This window comes from Rissa tridactyla, chromosome 4, assembly GCF_028500815.1.
Source record: "Rissa tridactyla isolate bRisTri1 chromosome 4, bRisTri1.patW.cur.20221130, whole genome shotgun sequence".
In the NCBI taxonomy this organism is placed as follows: Eukaryota; Metazoa; Chordata; class Aves; order Charadriiformes; family Laridae; genus Rissa; species Rissa tridactyla.
Window position 1 is genome coordinate 44021900 of NC_071469.1, and position 25692 is coordinate 44047591.

Genomic DNA, 25692 nt, shown 5'->3' on the forward strand with positions numbered 1-25692 from the left:
TTCCTTGGCCTCTGGATTAGCTGAATAATTTAAATCTTGTTTACCTTAAACTTGCCTTTGCCTTTTTGATTACATTAATGGAAAGTATGTGTTTGTACTTTATGTACACATACTTCAATAAAAGTTCTTTGTGGAAGAGTACTGGCAAAGCTATGATGGAAAAAAAAGCTGCTAGAGTCAAGGCTGAGATCCTGTAAAAAGGGAATACTTGACTTTGCTCTTCTGTCATGTAGGTGTGACTATTCCTGTGCGTAGATATTCCTTTTCAGCTTCTTTTATGACTCTTGATGCTTGACATAATTTATGTTATTTTTACATTCTGAGGTAGTAGTATTTATTTCGATATCACGTGTAATTTATTAACTGTCAAGTACAGTTACACTCTTCATTTTGTTTCTTTTTCAGAACATTCTCAGGTAGACCAGTTGTTGGCTATTTCACTGAGGGAAGAAGAGTTAAGCAAGTCCCTGCATAGTGTGGACAGCAGTCTCTTGCAGGCCAGGGCTGCCCTGCAGGCTGCGTATGTTGAGGTTCAACGCTTCCTTGTGTTAAAGCAACAGGTAACAGTGGGCTTTTGAGACTGTCCAAACTAGAAGTTAGCAGCCTGAAGAACTGCCTTAAGTAGGACTGATTTAAACCATAACTGTTTTGCAGATAACCATGGAAATGAGTACACTGAGAAGTCAGAGAATCCAGATTTTGCAGGGACTACAAGGTATGAGATACCATAAAACAACAACAGTGGAATGACGACTCTTATTCTTTGAACTCAGAATCTTGTAAAAACAGCATTTAACTTGAATTCACTTGTTTAAAATGTGCAATAAAATTGTAGGCTTTCAATATTGAAGTCTTTATTCAAGTATGATCTGTCTTCTTTGCTAGTGCTATCTAGTGGCTTTTTTACCGGTTTTTCTCTTCCTTGTCTCTGTGTCCACAAGAAACAAGCTCTCGGCACCATTAAATTTTATTGTAAAATGTGAACATTTTTGTTCTGTATTTTTTTTTCTCTCCTCTTCTGCCATTAGAAACGTATGAACCCTCTGATCTGTCAGAGCAACTTTCCTGCAGTGTCTTAAGTGAGAGAAGAAACAGCAAATCTCGGATGGCAGCTGACTTAGTTCCTGCAGGCTCCTTCCTGCCCCTTTTGGACACTTTATCTTCTTCTGTACCTCCAATGGGAGCTTCTGTTCATGTAAATACACTGTCACCATTCCAGTCTTCTGGCATCACACCTACTGTTCCTCCTGACACCTCAGTGCAAGTTAAACGAGAACCTGTGTCTCCAAAAGGCTCAGAAGAAAATGTGAATTCTGCGCTCCAGAGTTCTCCATGTGCTTCACGAGCAGAAGAGGTGGAGCAGAAGGATGGTATGTGTGGCTTCTCTTTAAAAGAACTAGCTTTAAGAAAATAAGGATTTTTTTTTTTTTTTTTTTTTCCTGGAAGAATGTAAGTTGGGTCTCAGACCTGCAGCCTGTTGTGCAGAGGCAAGCTCCCATCAACTGGTGTAGGACTTTGTCAACTTAATAATCTTAGAAACTGGGACTTTCTTTACGACACATCCAAAAGGATTCCATGTTTTTGAAATTGTTGAGCACGTGCAAATTGTAGTTATCTGCACCTACAGGTTTCTGTTTTACTTTAAAAATAGAACAAATATGAATTTGCAGATTACATTGTCTCAGAATAATTTAGTTAATAAAGGAAAAAAAAAAATGAACCTTAAAACCTGCCCTGTAATTTTTGTTTACTCTGCATCATTAAATGGGCATTGGCAGATGAAAATCTACCGGCAAAGGAAAAATGCATGCCTGAAGATCTTTTAAAAAAGATTATGACCAACTACACTAAGAGTGTTCTGTGTTCCTTTTGGGACCTGCTGGATAAGCACAAAGAGTATAATTTCTGATATTAAAAATAACAATCCATCTTCTCCCCCTCTCCATCTCTCCAAATCCCACTGGTCTGGAGATGTTAGTTAGATTTAATAACCTCATTCAAAGTTTGTGCGATCTTATTTGTGATTTCAGTAAACAATTTACTGTAAGAAGGACGTTTGGCACTGTTCACTAATGCGAGGGGGGTGAGTAGGGGAGGGTTGCCAATGAAGGTGTATGTTCACTTTTGTCTGGAGGAGAAAATGATGAATTAACCGAACTACTGATGTGAGAGCTACTGCTTCAGAAAAATGAGATCTTTATGGTCGTAGCTGAAACTGCTAACTATTTAGACAGTTTGAAACCCCTAAAACTCATGTTCTGTGGTCAAAGGCTTAAATGCTTTTGGTACTTTCCACTACGAATTGCTACTGTGACTGAAGGTACTAACTGAAGATTACAAGCTCAATTATCCTTTACTTTCCTAAGAGCCTGGGAAGTCACGCAGGGTGATTCTAATGACAGTTGTTTGTCTGCCATAATTGTCATTTACCCAAACCCTTAACTTAGATAATTTGAGGTAAAGGTTCATAAGTAAGATCCTTGTTAAAGGTAAATATAGCCAATTTTATAGACAATTTTTTTTCCTTCAACTGAAGTGGAAAATACTATTGGAAAAAGCCATGCTGTCCTACTTCCATAAGCGTGTTTTTTTTCTCAAGCACAAGGGAATTGTTGGCTGAATTGAAGCTTAGACCTGTAAATACAAGAATTTGAAGGGTTTTTTTACCTTTTTGCAGTTTGCTTCAGATGTAGAATTCTGTATAAATAGCGCTTTTTGTGCTTTTTTTAGTCACCATTGCTTTTCCTGTATTCCACTGTGTTACGTTACAGTAATGTAGTAGTGTGAATTTTACTTCATCTCTCTTTGGAGGATTTGACAAGGATTATGAAGCTCTAGGGGTGTACACTAAAGTAAACTCGGGGGAATGGTGTTTGAGGAATGAACTTTTGTGTTTGTTTGCATTGTTAAGACTTAGCTTGTAGGAAGCCACTACCTTTCCCTCTCTTTCCCATTTGTATTGGCCATTCTGTTACGTTCAAACATCAATGAAGAGAGGTGTCATTTGTCATTTTTCTTTAATGTTAGAGTTGGATAATTCAGAATAAAGATTTAGTGATAACTAGCTGCAGTGGCATAGCTTACAGAATCTTCAGACTTTATTGATGTCTGTGCAGGCATGACAGAAGCTGAGGAGCTTTTTTAGTTTTCTCTCATAAAGATGAACATTCAATCTATAACTGTATTTCTCACTTAAATAATTGCATTAAAATGTTATCATCACACTAGCATATTTTTCAGTTTCCTACAAACTTATTTTTGACATACTAAAAGCAAGAATGTTCTTCTGATGTTTGTTTGTCAAACTAATGTGGTTTTCATAATGATCAATTTCTATACGTGCTACATTTAAAATGAGTGTCTACCATCAAATGAATTTGGTCATTTGTGGTCAAAATAAGCATTTACCGTCAGGTGAATTCTGTAATTTGGGGGAGAGGCATTCTCTCTGAGGGCAGCCTATCTGCTTTCTGGGGATTGAACATGGGGAAAGGCTTGTCAGCTTCCCGAGGAGGTCAGCTCAGCCTTGCTTTGAAGGAGCTGACTGCATTTGGTTTCCCCTAACTAACAGCATCTCTTCCACCCGCGGAACTGAGATTCTGTTTCTTGCACTACCATGGTGATTCCATGATTCCTTTTATAACATCTGTAGTACTCCAAGGCCTGAGAATTAGTAACTTTTGGTTTTAGAAATTTCAATTTAAGTTGCCCCTTACTGTTGTTTTCCTGTTTTAAGTGACCCCGTTGTTTCCTTCCCCCTTCCTGTGGGAAATGAGGGACGTGTGATGTTAGAGGTGTATTCATAATTTAAGGGTTTGTGTTCCTTCTCCCTCATACAATTCAACACAGTAATTGTTTAAACCTCATCTAAGCATTCGTTTCCTCTGCATAGAGGGTTTTCTAACCCTCTGTGTATGCACTGTGTATGTAGCTGTGTATGACAGTTATGGGTTAGGGGGAAAAACAGCTTTCCATTCATTTACTTTAAATATGATATACCCTACACTGTCAGCATGGTTCTAATTTTATCTTGGAACTTTCCACCTGAGGAAGGTGTGGGGTGAGATGTTCACATTTAATCTGGCTCTAGTGGTACCAGCTGGCTACCTGGTACTAGTGGATCTAGTACGGTGGATGCTTAATTCTGAAGCATCAAACTTGTACTGTCCAACAGCTTTGTCTAAGCATTGCTGGTTTTGAAGAGACTGAAGCAGGGAAGTGTTTCAAATACATCCAGCTTCCCATTTGTGTTGAGGGATCCCACCCAATAAATGCAGTGAACTTGAAACATCCTGTTCTGGATTATAGTTATTGCAAATGCAACTGGGGAATTTTAGGGTGTGGGAAACACGGCTGTGAGATGCTGCCTATGCTCTTAGCCTGTCTCCGTTGAGAGATTGGCTTAATTTGTTCATATTAGCTTCAAATTAAAATGACAGGGAGAGTGTGTTTGCCTCATCACTTAATCTACCACGGATGAACTAAAAAACTTACCCTGATGGCTTACAGTGCTGCCATTCCTAGGGCAGAAGGTACAATGCTGCAGAATGGGTTGTGCAGGACTCATCTACTTTGAGTTAGGTCCAAGTAACTTGGTAGAAGTAACTAACACAGGTGGGTTAAGTGCAGGGTCTTCAAACTGTGTCACTTAGCAGCTGAGATGTATTAGGCATGCATTGCTTAATACCAATCCTACAATAATGGTGACAGCTGGTAAGGGAGCACACTGTGAAGGCTGGTGGCATCTTAAGCTGACGATGTAGGACTCACAAAAGGTTGTTTGTGAGAACTTTAATGTCATAAAGTCAGCCAGGAATTTTAATGGTGTGCCCTATTCCTTTGCTTCTGAGTACACAGGTAAACATTTTATTCCCCGGCTATGTTTTTTAAAGGCTGCATAGCTGACTGAAATAGCAGATCTGCATGTGCACATAGCTTTCAACGTGTATGTATGTGTACTTTATATGCACAATTAAGTATAAACAAAAAAATGCAGGGAAAGCAATTTTGCGTAAATATTTATTGCTGTACAGATTGAGTGTAACACTAGTCTCTTTTCTTCAGAAGAGACCAACCAGAAAACTCCAGTGTATCCAGTTGTCTCTGCAACCATATCCCTATCAGAGCTGGCAGCTTGTTTCCACCGCACTAATCAAGATGTTCACAAGCCTGTTGCAGACGGGGGAAAGGGTGGACTTCCTGAGAACCTTTCTCCTCATTCACTGTCTGTCTTCAGCAAGAGAGATGCAAATGATACAGTGACTGAAAGCTTTTTACTGGATCAGTGTAGCACCTCTCTTCCGAAGCATTCAGTCCTTCTAGAAATGCCAATGGATAAAACCCCCAAATTGTCAGCAGAACCATCTGAGCAACGGACGGTAACCACTGTAGTCCCAGCAGAAAAAGGAAACAGGAGGAGGAGAAAGTTAAGGAAGAAGAAGACTCTGAGGGCAGCCCACGTGCCAGAGAACAGTGACACAGAACAGGATATAATTGACTGTAAGCCTGTCCGGAAAGTCAAGGGTGGAAAGGTTCCTAAAGGAGAAAAAGTTACTACATCCACTCCTCCAAGACAGGAGAATGGAGCTACTGCTCAAACAACAAGAAACAAAGATGAGAATGACAGTGATGCTTCTCTGGAACTAGTGGAAGTTCCAGCGCCCCAGTGTGAGGTTGTTGACATTGGTTCATCAGAGTCGGGAGACGAGAAACCAGACAGTCCATCAAAGAGAGATTCATGCAGCTCTGTGGATCAAGCAGTTCTAGAGGCATCTTGCTCTGGTTATGATGAAGTGAGCTCTACCAGTGAGATTGGCACAAATTATAGGAATGATGGGAAAACAAGGTGAGATTATTGTAGCTCTCTAAAGTAAAAGCATTAAACAATATTCATGAGAGGCCTAGGCCTCTCTCTTTCTTTTTTTTTCTTTTTTTTTTCTATTCAGAAAGTCTTACAACATGAGTAACTTTTAATTTCATTCAGGAGTGAAATGAGAGGGGAAAATAAAAATTGAATTTGCCTTTTTGGTCCAGCAACTGAATGTGTCTTATTGCCTACTAATTTCTCTAAAGCAAGAACAAGGCTGCCCTCCAAGGAAAGTTTGTTTTTGAGCTTATCTGTTACAGCCTATTTTCTACTAAGTGCTGAGTCTTGTATTCTGGAGTATTACTTACACCAGTATTTTGTCTGAAAATGAACATGCAAAGTATAGTCTCACTACTCTTTATTTCTGTGTTACAGGATGGCTGAGACGCAGACTTCCATATCATCGCTAAGAGGATCAAAGAACTCATCAGGTATCTTTTAAGCTTTTCTTCTGATACTTTGTGTATAGTATCTTGCAGGACTTGTAAGTCTCGATTAGACTGCTTCCAGAGGGGAATTTTGCCCTGCAAGGTAAAAACCTGCACTGAAAACTGAAGTGGGAAGTGATGCATATTCACTTACGTCATCCCTCATTGAATGCTTTGTGCCTTGAACCCTCCACATCCTCCTGCCCCCTCCCACACGAACACTTACGCCCTACAGTCTCCGTAGAGTTGTAGGACAAACAATAATACAATCCTTTTTCTATTTTAAAGATCTTTCTGGACTTAACATCGTATAAAGGTCTTTCTGGCATTTTGTATTGCCTTCTGCCACGTACAGGCTCCAGCTGGGACCTACAATGAAATCTGACTTTAAGGTGCTGAGCTCACAAAATAGTTCTGCTGTTTGGTGATACAAACAACAGTAGCGTGTTTGCTTGAGTGTGTTCACATAATCAAAGTACCTGTGTCTCTGTCCTACAGAAGTGTCTTCGGAGCCAGGTGAGGATGAAGAACCTACAGAGGGAAACTTTGAGGGACACCTAGCTGCAGTGAATGCTATTCAGATTTTTGGGAATTTGTTGTATACCTGCTCAGCAGACAAAACTGTTTGTGCCTACAATCTGGTTGTAAGTAAGGTTGTGGGAATGTTGTTACATTAATTGTAGTCATGAGGTTGCAGTTGTGTTTTTGTGAAGCCTTGCTATGTAGTTAAGGGAGCAGCTACTTTTTCAAGAGCTTAATTTTTTTCTTCTATTCTTTCCTTCAAACCTCTCTTCTCCCCCTCCCCAACCCGTTCTCCCTACAAGACGGGTAGGGGGAGATAGACTGCTGCATGTGCCCTACTTTTTTTAGCTGTCCTACCTGACTTTGTCTCTCGGATTCTGTGCCTGACATTATGGGCCTTTATGTTGACAGACCCTGTGCTTTCCTTTTTAGAGCAGGAAGTGTGTGGCCATCTTTGAAGGACATACCTCAAAAGTGAACTGCCTCCTGGTCACTCAGACAAATGGGAAGAATGCTGCACTCTACACTGGCTCAAGCGACCACACTATCAACTGTTACAATATCAAGGTACTCAAACTCTGTGTTGGTTAACATGTACTCATTTTTTATGGGAGTGTTTCTTTGCAAATATAAATTTAAAAAGCCTTTTAAACCCATATAAGCTGGACATGAGCCCCACTTTATACATCATTAGAGTAGAACAGGAAAAAAAACCCAACCAAATGGCAAACCATGAAGTGATTTACTACCCTAATCTTTTGACTAGCTTGTCAGCAGAGTTTTTGCCAGAACAGCATGACAGGATACTGAATGTTGGGAACACCAAAGTGCAGGATGCTTGTCTGGCCATGAGCATTCTATTTGTCTTGCTGTATTTGTAACTACGTTGCTTATGGAAGGCACTGCTCTCTTTGTGGAGCAGCTATAGAGGAGCAGGTATTATTCTGAGGGCAGATGGAAGAGCAGACTGAGACTTCCTGAAGCTGGACTTCTAAGGATAAATGATAGGAAGGCTTGTCTAATCTGTGGCTTGGTGGACTAGAAAGCAAATACCTGCTTCAAGGGGCAAAGTACTAGAGGTTTTTGACTCAGGCTGAGGATTCATGGCACTTCCCTTTGGGGAACTTCATGGGGATTCCTCAAACTCAAGCATGTAACAGGGTGGTTTTCATATCTATAGATATATATAGTCTGTAGTCTAAACGTCTGTATACATTAGAGGTTGTGGCAAGAATAAAGCTTTTAGGGTTATGACTGGTTGCTGAAATACAGTCAAGTCTCAAAGATGGGAGGGAGCTGATTAAAACCAGTGTCAAACTGCCATGTGACACCAGACTTTCAGATGTTTTTCTCCAGCTCTGTTGGTTTGAAAAATGCAAGTTGTAGGTAGAAATCATCATTCACTTCAGGCTTTTTTCCCTAAATTGTTTTCAGTTAATGAAAATCTTTAAATACTTCCTTTTGTTGCCAGACCAGAGAATGCATGGTACAGTTTAAATTGGAAGATCGAGTGCTCTGTTTACACAGCAGATGGCGGATCCTTTATGCAGGCCTTGCAAATGGCACTGTGGTTACTTTCAGCATAAAGGTTAGTTTGTTTAAATATTGGCACCTAAAAGCCTGTTGTGATGCTCTTTCTCTCCACTTTGTGTTTCTTTCTATTCTTTCTCTTGAGTAGCAAGTGTATTTGTAATTTAAGTATTTTGGTATAAATGGTCACTGGTGGCCCCTTTTGGTTAGTGCATGAAGCTGTCCCATCTCCCCTTCCCTCCGGTTACCTTTCTCTTAATTGCTGTATTGTTGTCACCTTTTTCCTTAAGGTTCCACCTGACCTATCAGTCATGCGTGTGAGTTTTTTGACACAGTTGATTGTTCGTGAATCCTCCTTTCTTGCCTATCAAAATAATGGGAGAGATTTTAATGTGTTGCTGGTTTTGCTTGCTTCATTTGCAGTTATAGAAGAGACTCATTCACACTGTTTTCTGGCAAAGAGGCTTAATCAGCAGTTCCCGTGATATTTAAAAGTGAATAAAAATCATGATTTAAAGAAATTATTTTTCTGATTATTCTTTTCATGGATCCTAGACTAATTTCTCAAATTTATCCTTACAAATTTACTCTGTTTTGCATTTTTCTCATAACACTATTTCCTCTCATTTTTCTAACTCGGAGGATTTACTGGACCTTTGCTAAATAATGAAATATTTTTTAAAATTTAAAAAAAAAGAGAATCAAATCCCAACATAAAGAGTTATTTCCTTGATTTGGAAACTTAGTTGTTAAGATTCAACTCTTACCGCTACTCGAATGGCATGTTACTAAACTGAAATCAGATCCTATAACAACACAAAAAGGAGTTGGTGGTCTAGTCAGTGTCATAGCAAAGTTTTAATTCTTAAAAACCACTTTTTCTTCCCCCAACAGAACAACAAGCAGGTTGATACCTTTGAATGCCATGGCCCTAGAGCAGTGAGCTGTCTAGCTACAGCTCAGGAAGGAGCACGCAAGTTATTGGTAGTGGGCTCCTATGACTGCACCATCAGCGTGCGAGATGCGCGGAACGGGCTGCTTCTCAGAACCCTGGAAGGTCACAGCAAGACTATACTCTGCATGAAGGCAAGTGTCTCTGAAAATACGTTTTTGACAAAGAATACTTAAAATGGTGCATTTTTTCTTCTTCTTCCTCATCTAATAGTGAGCAGATTGTGGTAGGAAACAGAGGATTTCTCTACTTTAAAGGATAAAAACTGAGTAATTTGGTAGGAAAATTGTCTCTGACTGGCTGACATATCCCATGTTCCCAGCAAAACTGTTGTGGGTGTGTTATGTAGGAAGCATGTTTATTTCATGTTGTTAGAAGATTCAGGGAATCTTGAAATGTGAGTTTGCCAACAGAGGGAAAGTTGGGGAAAAGATGAAGCTAACGTTCGTATACCCACATTGTACAAATCTCAGAGGAAACTGGAAAAAATGTAACTCTAGAGAAGTATTCTTTTTTTAATAGAAGAATCACTATCACTTATTTAGAGGTTTCTGGGTCCTGAGATTACAAGGTGGAACATATGCTTGCCTGACTGCTTTGCTGTGACCACTATCATGTAACAGATAGGGGGTGAATTCCATAAATTGTCGCTTTAGATCTTATGGTGCAGTGGCACAGCCTTTTTTGCTCTGTTGGCTATCCTAGTCCTGTTTGTGTGGCAGCATACTGTGGCCCCTTCTTGATCCATGATGTATCTGTTGAGCTTCCTTTCTAGATTAGGACTTATCAGGAGCACCATCTTTCTCACGTGACCAGAATATAAGTGCACAGTACATCTAATGTTTCCAGGAAACAGTGGGCTTTGCTGTGCATGTGCAGAGCAGCATTCTGCCTTCAATTTGCATGGTCGCTGAGCTGCTGCTGAGCTGTCCCTGAGAATAGTCTGTAGGTAGGATGAGTTAGCCTGGTGGGCTGCAAGTTAACAGCTTCTAATGGCAATTGTGAAGCGTCAAAAGTCAACATTAGGATAGCATAGTACATTTTCTAGCTCTTATGTAAAGAACTCAGTGCGTGCTTTTTTTTCATACTCTCTATTGATTTTAAGACTGTCAAATTTAGGAAATATTACAGTACAACTTTAAACACAACAGTGTCTTAATGTTTTGCTTACCCATTTCTGTGTCTGTTACAAAAATAAAACTGTTCTTTGGTGTTTTCTTTTTGATTTTTTTTTTTTTTGGTAAGGTTGTAAATGATCTGGTATTCAGTGGCTCCAGTGATCAGTCGGTCCATGCCCACAACATTCATGTAAGTCTCATATATATAAAGTTGGAATGACTTTTACTGTTATGGCAGTGAATTCCTTTACTATAAAGTCAGTTTTTCCAGAATTTTTCACTGGCTGGTTGGGCAGAATAGCTTCCAGAAAAGGAATTCATATGATTTTGTTAACGTGACTATGCATTATAGCTAACTAAGGAGGGATGCAGGGGATTAAATACCTTGGGAAACATAAACATGCTGACTCTTTTAATATGGTATGCAGTGCCTTTTTATCTGGGGATCTTGCTTTTGCAAATATTACTGTAAATGTGCTGATAATGTGGAAAGGGTTCAGAGGAAAGCCATGTGAGATATTCTGGTGGGGGAAGATTTCTTTATTACAGAAAAAACTTGAGGAACACAAACAGCATTCCAAACCAGCTAGTTCAAAAGCTGTTATACTGTTGTGAATGCTTTTTCTCTAGCCCTGCCACCGATCCTTGTGGCTACATAAAATACTGCTAGTAGTAATAGTGCAGTACTAATAGCAGGATTGGGGGGCACATGTAACTAATGATGGAAAGAGGAGAAGTAGACACTTTTCATAGTGATCTGTATTTCTATTCTACTGGAATGGCTCTATGTTAACATGGGTAAAGAAAAGGATAGAATCATAGAATTGTTAGGGTTGGAAGGGACCTTAAAGATCATCTAGTTCCAACCCCCCTGCCATAGGCAGGGACACCTCCCACTCGATCAGGTTGCTCAGAGCCCCATCCAGCCTGGCCTTAAAAACTTCCAGGGATCGGGCTTCCACCACCTCTCTGGGCAACCTGTTCCAGTGTTTCACTACCCTCATGGTGAAGAACTTCTTCCTAACGTCCAGTCTGAATCGACCCATTTCTAGTTTTAATCCATTCCCTTTAGTCCTGCCATTACCCGACATCCTAAAAAGTCCCTCACCAGCTTTCTTGTAGGCCCCCTTAAGATACTGGTAGGCCACTATAAGGTCTCCTCGGAGCCTTCTTTTCTCCAGACTGAACAACCTCAACTCTCTCAGCCTTTCCTCATAGGAGAGGTAGTATTTGATGGTAATCTAGTGCCTTCATAGGAAATGGAAGTCTAATAAAGCGTGTTTTCATTTTTTGAGTTGTGAGCATTGAAGCTAGCTACCCTATCTAGGTTAGATAAAACTGTTTTGTTGTTTAAAAAAAAAAACAAACCACCAACAACAAAAAAAACCCAAAGACCTCTTTGCCTTTGCTTTTTCTTGACGCAGACTGGAGAGCTTGTACGGATCTATAAAGGCCATAACCATGCAGTCACAGTTGTGAACATTCTTGGGAAAGTGATGGTGACAGCATGTCTGGATAAGTTTGTTCGTGTTTATGAACTACAGGTAAGAAATTAGATGGTTACTACTGACTTTTACCTAATATGTGTTAATTAATGATTTTGAAGTCCAATAGAAGTCATCTTTGTGCTTACTGGTCTCTGGCCCATCTCTCTCTGCTGTCACTCAGAATATATAGTTGTCTCACCAGCCAAAATACGTGGGTTTTAAAGAACGTAACCTCAAATGTGTTTTCAGAACCTGGGTTATCCTAAGATAATGACAGCTCAGAAAAGTGGGGAAATGTTAGTTTTGTCTCCTTGGAAGAGGAAGTGCTTAGTTGGACAGAAAGACTCACAGAAGTAATGTAAGCAAAAGTGAGCCTTCATGGTAGCTATGAAGTTTGGAGTCTACCAGGGGAGTTTAGTTGCTACCCAGGAAACTGCTCTTGGAAGCATTGTCATTTGCATGTCTGTGAAAAATGACTATTAACTGCCATGCTATTAAACGTCTGTCTTTTTCTCTTTCTTTCAAGTCACACGACCGCTTGCAAGTCTACGGAGGCCACACAGATATGATCATGTGTATGACCATCCATAAGAGCATGGTAACTTCCTTCTTTTCACTGGTCTCAAAGAGAAGGTTGTAATTTCCACAAGCACGTACAAGATAGTTTAAATTTTTCAGATAATGAAATCGGCCTGCTGACTGACTAAGACAGAGGAACTTGGAAATGTCAGCCAAAAACATCAAGTTGCTGTAACAGCTTTGTATTTATGTAATATTATTGTCTGGGGCAAAATTACCTTTTAGCTTTATTGTAGTCCTAAAACAATAGTTTTATTTACAGTGATGATTGCAATGAAGAGTCTAGAAATAGTAAAATACTCCCTCTTTTCAAGTATAAATCCAGTTTGAATTTTACTCAAGACAGTCACGCAGATACTAGACTGTGCGTGAAGTTTTTCTCTAGCAACCTTTGATAGAATCTCAACAAAGGTGTGCAGTTGATTTAGGTGCACAGATTTCTTCACAGATCTGCTCTGCAGGATAGGTTTCAGAATCATTTTTGTAAAATAGTCATTAAAAACACTTTTTTGTCTGCACGTGTAGGAATTTGTATGCAAACTTTCTTTCAGGTTGTAAAATAAGAGGTACAGATGTATAGTGATGTCTGTAATATAGAAACAAGTGTAACAGAACTGATCTCCTACTAATTGTAATACATGCTGCCCAAGCTTCACTGCTCGTTTGAGCGAGCTGGAGAGCAAAGTGCATTCAGGCTTTGTGCTTACGCTCTGAAGCTTGAACTGCCTCCAGCAATAGTCTGTTTTGGGCATTCTCAAATCAAAGAAGTGTTCAAATGGGAAGCTTAGTGTGGAGTGAAAGATTATAATTTTCTGTAGTAGTCCTTACTAAGGTATAGTCTTCTACGCAAAGCAGATTGGCTGTTATATCCTAGTGATGAATTTCCAAGAGACAAAAAGACTTGAAGAAAGGTATCAAATGAAATCTTCAGCTTGCAGATTTTCATTATTATGTGAGGACTTTTTTTAATAAGGAATGTTCTTTGCGGAATTGCGAGTGTCTGACATCCTTTTCTTTCCAAAAGACGATTGTCTATAGAGCATTTGCCTAACAAAAGTGTTTTTTAAGATGTCACTTTGCCTGACTTCTCAGGATCTGCATCAGTCTTCTCTTTCTGAAATTTTGATGTTCTTCCTCACCCTTCCTCTGCATCCCTTTTTGATATACATATAACTGGTTAAGTCCTGGAAATGTATTCAACTTAACATTTAGGCTGAAATTTTTTTTTTCCACTTTAGTGGATAGTAGCATCATGTTTCAAAGTTTTCTGAACTTCTACACACATGACAGTATGAACAATAGACGTTACGGAAACATTTCTTATTCATTAGTAGGTTTTTGTAAGCTATGAATGCAAACCTTAAAAGAATTAGCTTAGACCTGTTTTTTAAATTTGAAGCCTTGCATGTTGGTATCTTATTGTCGTTCACCTGATATACTCTACACTGAAGGCTCCTTCAAAATTATTGCTAGCTTGCTTATCCATAAATGTTTCTTTTACAGATCTACACTGGATGCTATGATGGCAGTGTCAGAGCTGTGAGGCTTAATCTGATGCAGAATTATCGTTGCTGGGTAACGAGCAAAATTATTTCAGCCTTCCTTTGTTATAGTTTTTAGACTTATCTTCTGGGGATGGTCACTTCTCAGTCTTGGATAGCTTGATCTTTAAGTTTTTATACTTCGATAATATTTTTTAACTGTATACGTACATTTTAAATGTAAATATATATCTCTAGTTCCCTTTTTCATGGTCTTTAGTATATGTATATGCTTTGGGGCACGTCAGTAGTAGCATCTTCAATGATTTTTTTTTTTCCCTGGCAATTTTTAGAAAGTGACATTTAACTGTTTAAAACCAAAAGCTTCAGCTGAGTGATGTACAAAAGCGGATTTACTCCGCTAAATAAGTTTAATTACATTCCCAATGACTCTGTCTCAGGTTAGCTTAAATCTTTTAAAGGCTTAGTGCCTCTCTTCTTCCTGCCATTCTTGCTGATGGTCTAGGCTTGGCTAGAGGCAGGAAAAATCTCTTTAAAGTGGAAATTAAAGGAATAGAGACCACTGAGAGTGAAACTGGGATAAGAAGGTTAAAAAGTGACAGGAGGTGGCATGCATGTGAGCAGTCTTGGTAGAATATTGTTAAGTTGCACAAATAAAGGCATTAGCTGAAGTTCTTTTTCCCTGGCTTATTCTGCCATGTTTTTTCTGCCAGTGGCATGGATGTTCACTGATCTTTGGAGTTGTGGACCATCTAAAACAACACTTGCTAACTGACCACACCAACCCAAATTTTCAGACCCTAAAATGTCGTTGGAAGAACTGTGATGCTTTCTTTACTTCCAGGAAAGGTTCCAAGCAGGTGCGTGGTTGAACTAACATGGTTGTATTTGGTAGTATAAAGTATATACTATAACCCCAGTCGTGGGATTTGAATCCTGTTTCTCTTTAAAATGGTTAAATTCTTCTAGTCTTAACAGGCTTAACTGCTTACAGTTACAGTCATACAAGGCTAACGGGGTTCAGCCTGTGACAGATGAAGAGTGCAGCTAAATATGATAGCTTGAGATATGGTCTATCCAAAACAGTTTGGTCCTAAAATATTACATGGAAATGGTAAAATTCTTGAAATAAAAGAAAAACAAACCAAAAAGAAACCTCTGGTAATTATACTCAAGATGGTATAAAGTTTTTGTAGGAAAAATTTATTTTTAAGATGAACAAACGTCAGTCTCAAAACAGATTTTAATCCTCTTAATTTTTATCCATCACTACCCACCTTCATTGTTGTGGATGTTGACACTGTTTAGTTTTCACACAGGATTGGTTTTGCTAACAATATTTAAATAAGTATGATGCATACATTTATGAATAAATGTTACTGCAGATGAGGAAAAAAAAAATTAAGAAAGCAGAAGAGTTAGATGCCAGTTGGATTAAGTGATGTGGAAAGGGTTGGGGGATGGGTGGAAGGTGGGCTGTTACCTGTAAACTGATTGGCAAAATCCACGGTTTACTGCTTGGCAATATAAACTACCTTCCTGTTGAATGCTTTCCAAAATACGTAATGGAAGGACGTTTCTGTGAGAACTAAGAAACAGAAGTAGAATCCTTATTTTCTCTTTAAGCACTGGCTTTGGATATCATGTGTTTATACGCCCTTCCAGTCAGAAAGGAAGCTGGTTTTTATTTGCCTTAAATCATGTGGGATGTGAGACACTTTCTATGTGTGATTTAATAGTTTGGCATTGATTTTTTTATTATTATTATTTTTTTAAAAAATGTTTTAGAAGCTTTAAGCCAAAAAGTGTCTATTATCCAGAATGTCACTTTCACTGAGATGTCAAGAATCTTCTGCAAAGTTTTTGGGGACGATGATTATTAACATCTGACTTCTCTGGTTCTTTTCTAGGATGCTGTAGGACACATTGAAAGACATGCTGAGGATGACAGCAGGATTGACTCATGAAGCTTTTCACCTCCCACATTGGGAAGTAATTTTATATGCCAGAATTATTCCAAATAACATCAGTTTCTTACTCCAGTCTTTCCTCTTTCTTTTCCCACTTGGAATGCAAAAATGGAGTGGGGCTGAAATGCCTTGCTACAGAGACTGCAGATTGTGTTGCACTCTGTAGAAATAAGGATGGTCAATTAAGACTTGGCCCAAATGGCAGATTCTTGCAAGTTTTTAATTCATTGACAGCTAAGAATATTCCCTCCTCTTGTCTGCCTTGGGCTTTTTTGTTGTTTTGGGGTTTGTTTTTTTGTTGTGTTTTTTTTTTTTTTTTTAAGAACCATAGTTGAGAGTCTTTGGGAAGTCCAGAGGGGTGTTGAGGACTTAAATTACAATAGGCGCTGGTGTTTGCAAACTCAGCTTGAAATGTGTTAAGTGTCTTAAGACATGTCTGTTTTTATGTTGCATCCAATTTTTTTAGCTGATTTTAATAAAATTCTGCAAACCAGAATATCACAAATTCTAACAGTGTAACCTGAATATCCCATGTACATTTTGACTTTCTTCATAAAAAAAAAAGGTATTTTATGAGGAACTGGAATAAATGAATTTTTTTAGTGTTGATTGTAACTTATTTTTTATTCCTTGTGTAAAAGTTGCTCTAACTGGCACAATATATACAGTGATATACTGCCCTAAATACTATACCTCCTGAGATATTTTGTTTATTTAAAGAAAAGCAGTTGTTTCTTGAGAGGTATGCCAGTAGCAGCAAAACAACCACAACAGTGGCTCCACTGATGTGCTTTGCAGTCTTAGTCTTTTTAAATACAGGTCCTTATGTACAGGAAAGAAGTAAGTGGTGTCGGCTTTTGTTTTAATTAAATACCAGCATAACCACTGCTATCTTGATACAACGCCATAGTCGGATTCCTGGTTTTAATGGGAATCTTCGTGACTGAGCTTTGCAGTCCTGTGTTTTCGTGGCACAGCAAACTAAGAGAAATGCAAAGGTACTGCCTAAGTGCATCAGCTTAGGTACTGTTTTGTTTCTGTTGTGAACTGGCTTAATTGGCTTGGGCTGTATTAGGTTCACAAAGACTCAACTGGAAAGAATGGGGCAGGGTTTTAAAGGATTTTAAAGTCTAAAGTTCTCAAGCAGAAGGTGAGGATACAAAATGCACGTTGCACGTAGAAGTCTTGTTTCTACTAATGCATGGAAGGTACCACAGAGAAGCCAGTGCAGAGGGGGGAGACTCTTTCTACTTGTCAGGGTTCCTCTGCAGGTGTCCCTTGGGGCAGAAAACTTTACCATTAAGTTCAGTGAAATGTACTACTTGCATTTGTGATCCTCTCACCCCTAATAACACTCATTTAGCAAAGAGCTCTCTTAAACAATGAGACTAATCTAGCAAGGAGCTTTGTGTTCACTTTTGCTTAACTTGCTGCTCAGGATAAAAAAAGCAGAGGTTTCCTTAAACCGTAACAGAAAGTAAAAACAGCCCAGTGTCAAAACTGAGCTGCTTATAAATGAATCGAGTGCTCTTCAAACAAATTGAATGTACTGTTTTTACCGGACATCTCTTTCACCACTACTTTGAGGCTTGGTATGCCAACCATAGGCCAAATAAGTTTTATAGCCTCATTCTTTGACTCTAAAGAAGCCTTTCTCGGCCAAGAAAATGACTGAGGAAAGCACATGAATGTTCCACTGCCATCAAATCAAGGAGCTTCAGGGCCTTCTCTGAAGCACGCTATTTTTGTATTGTCTTAGCGGACGAGTATAACTTCTCTGTAATTGCTTGACGTTGATGATTTTTTTTGTGAGAGACAGGAGTAAAATAGGAATGAGGTGCAGTAGCATCCTACTTCAAACTCATGGGAATCTCTGAGGTTCCAATGCTTTTGTGGTGATTTGTTTGGGTTTTTTTATTAAGCTGTTTGTAGACAGGAAAAAAAACACAGTATGTGGCTCAGCCCCCAGGTGAGTTTGAGGGTGTTTTTGTTTTGGTTTTTGGGGTGTATTTTTGTGGTTTTGGTTTTTCTTTTCCCTTTCTTTCTGTGGTCTGTGGATGAAGCAATTCAAGAGAGAATCAAGTTCAGGGAAATCTCTGAATAGTGTAAATGTTTTCTGTGCAGGCCGTATTGCCCTAGAGCCTCTGAGAGTATCTGGGTTTTTTTCATGACTTGAAAGCAGAATACTGGGTAATACTTAAACCATTTCCAATGATGTTCATCCAGTGATGTTCAGGAGTTTTTCTGAGTGGTTTTTTTTTTTTTTTTGAACCACAAAAGTGTAAGTGTGGCATAAACAATGCGAACATCTCAAGCTGTCCTTCATTGACTGTGCTTGAAGTGAAGGTGTGGAGATGTGTGTCCTGAGGACAAGCATGTGGAGTGATTGTAGCATTCTGAAAAATGGTGCATAAGAGTAGACTTTGTTACTTTGTCCTTGTGATTCTTCATGTTCTTTCAGCTGATTTTGGGAATGTGTAAAGATCTTTCCCACTAGGTGTTGCAGCAAACACAGTTATTACATTGTATTTGCATTCCTAATTGCTTGTTGGGTTTATCTTTTCTAGTTGGTGGAAGCAGACTTTCTTCTCGTGTAGTCCGTGATATTTTCTTATCTGTCCTTGAAAACAGTCCTCCTGAAGAATCTTCGCTTCTGAAATCCAGTTTTAGCTTTAGCAGTGGTGTCTTTTTCTACTTTGTAGGTAATTCCAGATATACTGTAAGATTCTTAAAATGGATAAGAGGCAGGAAGATAGCAGAGCTGCTCGAGTGTTTATAAAAATTTTGCTCCATAAGTTAAAAGAAAATTTAGAAATTGCCTAGGGGTTCAGAATAAAATGCTGTGCTGTTTTGTCCTGAGGATATCTTAAAAGGATTTGCTATGAAGTTGTGCAGCTGTGGAAATCGCAAGGCTTCTCTGGAGTCCTGTTGGGGAGGTTTCCTACTTGTTCAGCTGGACTTTGGTGCAGCTTTTGCTATTGGCTGTTCGCTTCTTCCGGAGGCAATTGCAGAAGAGAGATGCCAAACTAAGGTATTGGTTTCCTAGCCATTAATGAGATCCTCTCCAGTCTTGCAACTTACGGGTTTTTTTCCTGATATATCTCTGGGCGAAGAGTGTAATAACTTTGTAAGGCAGGCTGTTCGTGGAATTCAGTGGATTAATATTTTTGAAAAGCAGTACTGCACATCTGAAGCCTGTTTCAGGACTATTTTTGTTTTCAGTTTGTTTTCTATGCAAGTAAGAACTTGTGGGTGGAAGAGTGCGTAGAGTGAGGGTTTATTTTGGGGTTAGCTGTGTTTATTTTATTAGTCCAGTGTTAAATAATGAGCTCTGGTCTTGCTATATGGCTGACTTCATATGGCAGGCTCTTTGGGGGGCAAGTCACCATTTTCCTCTTAGCAGGACTGACATTGTGCCTGTTAAGCTATGAGCCTCCTCAGCAGAGAGTGCGTGCTCAGAGACACTGTACACTTTTCTAATAAAGAGTGGGCCAGACGCTACTGCAACCAGTTATATCATTCTTTTCAAAAGGGTGCCATAGGCATACCAAGGCCCGCCCGAGCTCCAAAAGGAGGGTGAGTAGCATAAAACAATCACTTGAAATTCACATACGCCACAAAACTTAACCTTCCCCAGCCCCAGTAGCCTCACGTGTATTGGTCTATACTCGTTGCTCCTTTTTTTCCTTCAAAACACAAGGAAAAACAACAGCTAACTGGCAGTGCAAAATACTCTGTGGCCTAATGCTGCTGCTTCTGTACGTGGGAGGAGACGGAGGGAAAACTGCTGCATCCGTTGGTATCGAAGATGCATTAAATATCCCAGCTTCTGCTTGCCTTGGGTCACTTACTTGTGAATTGCAGACTTTATATGTATTATCAGCGCATGAGCTGACACCTGCAAAATAGCAGGAGTTTGGCTGTGCAGTGTGTTTGAAGTAGTGCAGTTCTTAATGCACGTTTTCAAACTGTACAATAATGCTAGATCAAGGTAAAGGATAACCAAAAACTCCTGATAAACTCTAGGTTCCCAGAAACAAAAGTGTGGTGTTGAGAAAATATTTTTCCCTTTTTTTGAATTAAAACACAGGTACAGGTGAATTTTGGTTTTGAGGCTTGTGTGGTACTATCATTCAAACAGTGTAAGTTGTCCAGAGTTGCAGAATATGTAAGGAAGGATAAGAAAACGGTTTCAGCTACTGTTTGTGAAATATTTCATAGCGAAAGTAAAGAGCAAACTGTGTAGGTATATATTCTGTTATATGCGCCTGCCAGCTTCTCTAATTTCATTTTGCTGTAAGTGTTAAACAGTCTTTTTGAAGAATGGAAGTGGAATAAAACAACATGATTGAATATTTAATAATTTAAGCTGTGTAGAACATGTGCACAGATTGACCTTGGTTTTCTTCCTTCACTTTGGTACAAAGCTGTGAGCATAATAACAAAACTTTACACAGCAAAAGAAGAAAAAAAGAAGGAAAAAAAAAAACACAAAAAGAAAAAAAATAAAAGTTCTTTATATTGTTGTGGTTTGTCAGTCTCATTCTTTGTTTTGAATGGAATGATTCTTTCACAGGATTCAGTAGAACTTCACCTTGTTCCGGATTTTTTTCCTTTAAGAGGGCTGGATAAAACCAGACAGGTCGCTTTGAAGCTCCAGCACTGGCAGGGCAAGTTTTTGCTCCCAATGTGCAGGAATCTCAGACCTAGTCATTCGGCAGGGAAAATAGAAACTGTCCACCCAGCTGGTGCCACCAAGATGATGTATTGACTTCCTTTCTGCATGGCCTGTTGCAAAGGGAAGGTCTCTAGACCTCACCAGAACCTTAAGGACCAGTTTTGAGTTGCCAATCAAAAATCCCGATTTTGATCTTTTGACTGATAGATTTTGTTTTTCTCTGAACACCCTAACCAAGAGCATCTCTGCCATATTTTTCTATGGAAAATAATAGCTTAGTGGAGAGAACACATGGCTGGAATGCAGGGTTCCTACTGTTCCAGTCATCTCAAAAGCTTGATTTGGGTTAAAACAAAAGTTGAATTTAAAGGAGAATAAGTCTTCCTTACATAAACTCTAGTATTTTCTTACTCCTTCAGAGTAAGTTATAATGCCGGACAACATTGAGAACTGTATAGTCAAAGGTTTTCTGTTTCATAGTGACCTTTCAGTTAAATGTGCCACTTATCAGAATACCTTTGAGTGGATGCTAGGATTTGTTTTTACAATTTTGCTTTACAGTAGTGGATTGCTTTGTTACTTCTCACCAGTGCAGAACTAAGTAGAAGGTTCTCCTGATGAAGTCTGGTCTTTTCACACCCCCTCTTCCACATTTTGTTTTTCCTTCCATTTTTATATTGATCAGCAATTCACCAGTTCTGAAAAGCTGTCATCCTTAAAGCTGGTAATGATGGAGCTCCCACACTCAAGTGCTTTTTTATTTTTAAAGCGTTCAAGGAGCAAACCGGCAAGTGTTTGAGATACTAAGCTGATGGCGTGCTTGCCATAAACTCCAAAAGCGGCTGTATATTCAGAATGACAGAAGCATTCTCAGTGTTTCATCCTCCTCTGTTCTTTCAAAATAAAAACAAAAAACATCCCTAAACATTAGGCCAAAACCCAGTTGATTTTATTTTTGGTTCAATTGAACTAATTGTACCTACACATTTTAATAATCTTCCCAAAGTGGTCATGCTAACATAGTGTCCGATTCTGCTGCAAGTCACTTCGTACAATAAAGAAATACAGAATACTGTCAGGAAATAGGATCGGGGCGGGTGGGGTGAAGCATGTGTGTAGAGATGTATATTTCTATGTATATACAGAGGTTTTCTGTCTCGAAGGGCAAACGACTTTCTCAATGTTACAGAGAATGCAGAAACATTTAAAATGTCCAATATGTAACTAAGATACTAGGGGGGTACTAGACCAAGCCGTGCCTGGGTATTGCGGTCTGTTTTGCTGTACTTCCACGTTTCTAGCATAGCCGAGAACCAACTTGCACAGCCACGGCTATAACAACGTAACTGACTGGGATGCATAATATTAACATAACATAGCACAATCTCATGTGAAATATTCAGTCAACATTACGAAGAGGCTGAAATGATAGTATCAAAAGCAGGACAAAGAGCTAATGGGTAATTACAAGGTGGTAGTAAACACCTCTGACTTTCACAGTTCAAGTACAGTTACGGTTTTGCCTGACTTGAGGGAATACTTTTCCAGTCGTCAGCATAAGCAAAATAACGATGTATGCTCCATGTCTTCACCACGCATAAAAAGCTTAATTCAGTCATCAATAAATTAATCCTTGTTGCCTGAAGGAAAATGTCAGGAAGTTATAAAAGTAGTTACAGAATATGCGCACTAGTCTGCCTACTGAAGTACGGTTGTCTTTTTCCAAGGGATTCATCCCATTTGCTGTTTATCTCAGCAGGTGAAGCATTTAATTAGGAAGTGCTCTTGTTTGCACTTGGGGATGAATGGAGCTAGTTACTCAAAACAGATGTCTTGAGCATTTTCTTGATGAAGGTGGGCACTGGCTCCGGTGTTACGCGTACATTGTGAGCTGAAGCCACTGGAAGAAGAGTTAGAATTAAATGACGAAAGACGTTGGCATCCTCCAAGAAATTGTATTGAGACACCACTGTCTGCAGCTGGAAGGCAGCTGCTTGCTGATACTTAGTATGAAGCCTACTGGCAATGGGGAACTTTGTCTGAGGCTTCTTGCTCCTATTCCTCCTTCCCTTGCAGCAAGAGAAGGGGTTTTTTTTTGTGGTCTCCCTAGCAGGAGACATGCTTTTAAGTTGAAACTTTCTAAGTCTTCTTAATAAGATTTATACAAAGGTAAAGAACTATGTTAAATCCCATTATCAGTTGATGCCTTTAAACCAAAGTATGTTTGATTTAAATTGCCTCATAAGAAAAAACAAAAAGATTTTTTGAAGCACTTTAAAGATGGTCTGAAGAGTCCGCAGCTGTGCCTATCAGCACCAACTGGTGTCTTACAGAGAGGCTGTTGCTGGCAGATCATGGGTACAGGCATTTTCTGTGTAAAATATGTAGCAAGATTTTTAGGAGGTTTTGTGGACTCTTACCACTTGGATGACAATTTCAGACCAACTCTTACAGGCTCCCTTGAGAACATGTGCAATGAATAATACAAATAAAATTTAATATTGTGACTTTGTGTTAGAAATACTGGCATAAACCAGTTTACCTCCAGGACATTGAGCTTAATGATGCCATCTCCATCTTTATCAAAGGCGTGGAATGCTCCTAAAGCAAGGAAACAAAAGCGTATAGAGTAGATTAAATTACTGTGTGTGTAAAGAAGATCCCAAATGGCAAACCAAATTGTGCTCCTGCTGTATTGTGCAAACTTCTGCAGATATTTACTTAGGCGGTCAGCAAGAATATCTGCTATGCTTTTCCTTATCTGGCTGGATTGATGGGCCGAGGCCAATGGTATGAGGTTCAACAAGGCCAGGTTCTGGGTCCTGCACTTGTGTCACAACAACCCCATGCAGCGCTACAGGATTGGGGCAGAGTGGCTCGAAAGCAGCCCGGCAGAAAAGGACCTGGGGGTGTTGGTCGACTGCCGGCTGAATATGAGCCAGCAGTGTGCCTGGGTGGGCAAGAAGGCCAACAGCATCCTGGCCTGTATCAGGAACAGTGTGGTGAGTAGGACTAGGGAAGTGATCGTCCCCTGTACTCGGCACTGGTGAGGCCCCACCTCAAATACTGTGTCCAGTTTTGGGCCCCTCACCACAAAAAAGACATTGAAGTTCTGGAGCGGGTCCAGAGAAGGGCAACAAAGCTGATGAGGGGTCTGGAGAACAAGTCTTATGAGGAACGACTGAGGGAGCTGGGGCTGTTTAGCCTGGAGAAGAACAGGCTGAGGGGAGACCTTGTCGCTCTCTACAACTACCTGAAAAGAGGCTGTAGTGAGGTGGGGGTCGGTCTCTTTTCCCAAGTAACAGGCGATAGGACAAGAGAAAACAGCCTCAAGTTGCGCCGGGAAGGTTTAGGATGGATATTAGGAAAAATTTCTTCACAGAAAGGGTTATCAAACATTGTATCAGGCTGCCCAGGGAAGTGGTGGAATCACCATCCTTGGAAGTATTTGAAAGAGGGGTAGACGTAGTGCTTAAGGGACATGGTTTAGTGTTGGTTTGGGGATTCTATCAGTGTTAGGTTGATGGTTGGACTCAATGATCTTAAAGGTCCCGCCCAACCTAGATGATTCTATGATGCTATTCTATAATACAAAGAGAAACGCAATGGTTTATTTTCTATTGTGTTTGTATAGGATGGCTGTCATATTTTAGATTCCCTAAGCACATAAATTATTAAAACTATATGCAGTCAGTAGTGTTTTAGGTACAACAGTGCATTTCAGGGGCAAGGCGCGGATGCAGCGCAGTAAAACCGGGGCAGCCACTCACTGAACATGGCGTCCAGGCGCACAAAGCAGCAGATGAAGCTGTCAAAGTCGATGTTCATGTTCTTGTCGGCGTAGCGCATGGTGATGATGTCGTAGAGCTGGTTGTTCAGCCGGAACCCTGCAGAGGACCAGAAACGGGGCACAGCTGGGCTGCGGCCGGGGGGAAGCGCTGGGGCTGGTCAGGCCTCCAGGAGAGGTTTGGCCATAAGCGCTTCCCGGGCCCAGCTGAGGAAGCTGCGGCTGCTGAACATAAGGAAGTAAAGCTATAAAGAGCTTCCCTCTGTCCGGCTGCTTTCTTAAAACACGATTAACATTTTGAAATTACGATTTGGGAGGGCTGATAGCACATAAGTTACCACATGCTCTCAGTATGAAGAAGAGAGGCCTACACCAAAGATTTTGCAGCTTAGCTGAGCCTGGTGAGAGCAGAGCAACAAAAACAGGGTTACAGAAGCATAAGAGGAAGTTGCTGTGAAAACACAATTACAAAACGGTCAAAAAATAGATGAGGTAATTCCTCGGCGTGGCGTTGCCAACCTGTGGCCCTGACTGCTGCAGCTTCGCAAAGGGTCTGTTGTGGTTTGGGTGCTGGTGGTTCTTGGCTAAATGCAAGGTCAGGTACAGCCTACATGCTGTAAGACTGAGACATTTTTATTGCAACATGTGTTCTTAGTTCTAAAGTCAGGGCAGGAGATATTTAATTTTTTTTTTTTTTTTTTTTACATTGACAACTTCCCAATGACCCATATTTCTACTGTAGCAGGAGTCCAAATCCAGGTGTAGGTTTGTCCTTAACAAAGGATCAAATCACTGAGGTTTTCTATTGTACAAGATAGCCATCTCTCTCTGTTCCTTGATGAACTGGTAACTGATGTGCCAAAATACTACTGAAGACAAAATGTCACTGAAATCATCACATTGAGCTTTACAGTGATGCTGCAGATTTTCTGATTAAAGAAGCCATCTTGCTCCCTTAGAGAAGCAGCAGCTGATAAAGACACTTGCTGGGGGAGGCCTGCTGTCCAGGGAAAGAAGGTGCTTGAGATGAGAAGCAAGAAAAGTTAAAAGCCTCTCTTTGCAGGACAAGTTTCATTAACCGCAGCTTTTGCAAAAATACTTTCTTCTTGCTGTGCAGGTAGAAGAGGAGACTGAGCCCACAGTGGCTTAGTGCCACTACGAAACACCTGTGGGACTCTAGAAATGTCCATGCAATTGCCTCTGATGCAAACTTGGACATTAACCTGCTCTGCCTCGGTTCCAGTGCCCGTACACTTGGGTTGCAGGTTTTCTG

At 39.9% G+C, this 25692-nt stretch overlaps 2 protein-coding genes across 7 annotated transcripts in view; one reads left to right on the forward strand and one right to left on the reverse strand.

Moving 5' to 3' along the window:
* Positions 1–20480, forward strand: part of ZNF106 (zinc finger protein 106) — a 43924-nt gene extending 23444 nt beyond the window's left edge. Inside the window, exons 8-22 of one of the 3 annotated variants that reach the window (XM_054199803.1) lie at positions 406–560; positions 655–715; positions 1029–1370; positions 5065–5845; positions 6242–6297; positions 6793–6938; positions 7249–7383; positions 8288–8404; positions 9241–9432; positions 10544–10606; positions 11841–11960; positions 12430–12501; positions 13986–14057; positions 14698–14844; positions 15895–20480. In XM_054199803.1, coding sequence (XP_054055778.1) covers positions 406–560; positions 655–715; positions 1029–1370; positions 5065–5845; positions 6242–6297; positions 6793–6938; positions 7249–7383; positions 8288–8404; positions 9241–9432; positions 10544–10606; positions 11841–11960; positions 12430–12501; positions 13986–14057; positions 14698–14844; positions 15895–15951 — 2516 coding nt within the window. In that variant the 3' untranslated portion in view covers positions 15952–20480. Of the gene's footprint in view, positions 1–405; positions 561–654; positions 716–1028; positions 1371–5064; positions 5846–6241; positions 6298–6582; positions 6682–6792; positions 6939–7248; positions 7384–8287; positions 8405–9240; positions 9433–10543; positions 10607–11840; positions 11961–12429; positions 12502–13985; positions 14058–14697; positions 14845–15894 lie in introns of those variants that run through there. The other 2 variants (XM_054199804.1, XM_054199805.1) reach the window with 2 other exon arrangements.
* Positions 20481–21559: 1079 nt separating this feature from the next.
* The window catches only part of CAPN3 (calpain 3), a 31977-nt gene continuing 27844 nt past the window's right edge, over positions 21560–25692 (reverse strand). For all 4 annotated transcript variants that reach the window (XM_054199816.1, XM_054199815.1, XM_054199818.1 and 1 more), the window contains 3 exons: positions 24403–24519; positions 23175–23233; positions 21560–22532 (listed from right to left, as the gene is read on the reverse strand). In XM_054199816.1, the coding sequence (XP_054055791.1) occupies positions 22506–22532; positions 23175–23233; positions 24403–24519 (203 nt within the window). In that variant the 3' untranslated portion in view covers positions 21560–22505. The remainder of the gene's footprint in view (positions 22533–23174; positions 23234–24402; positions 24520–25692) is intronic.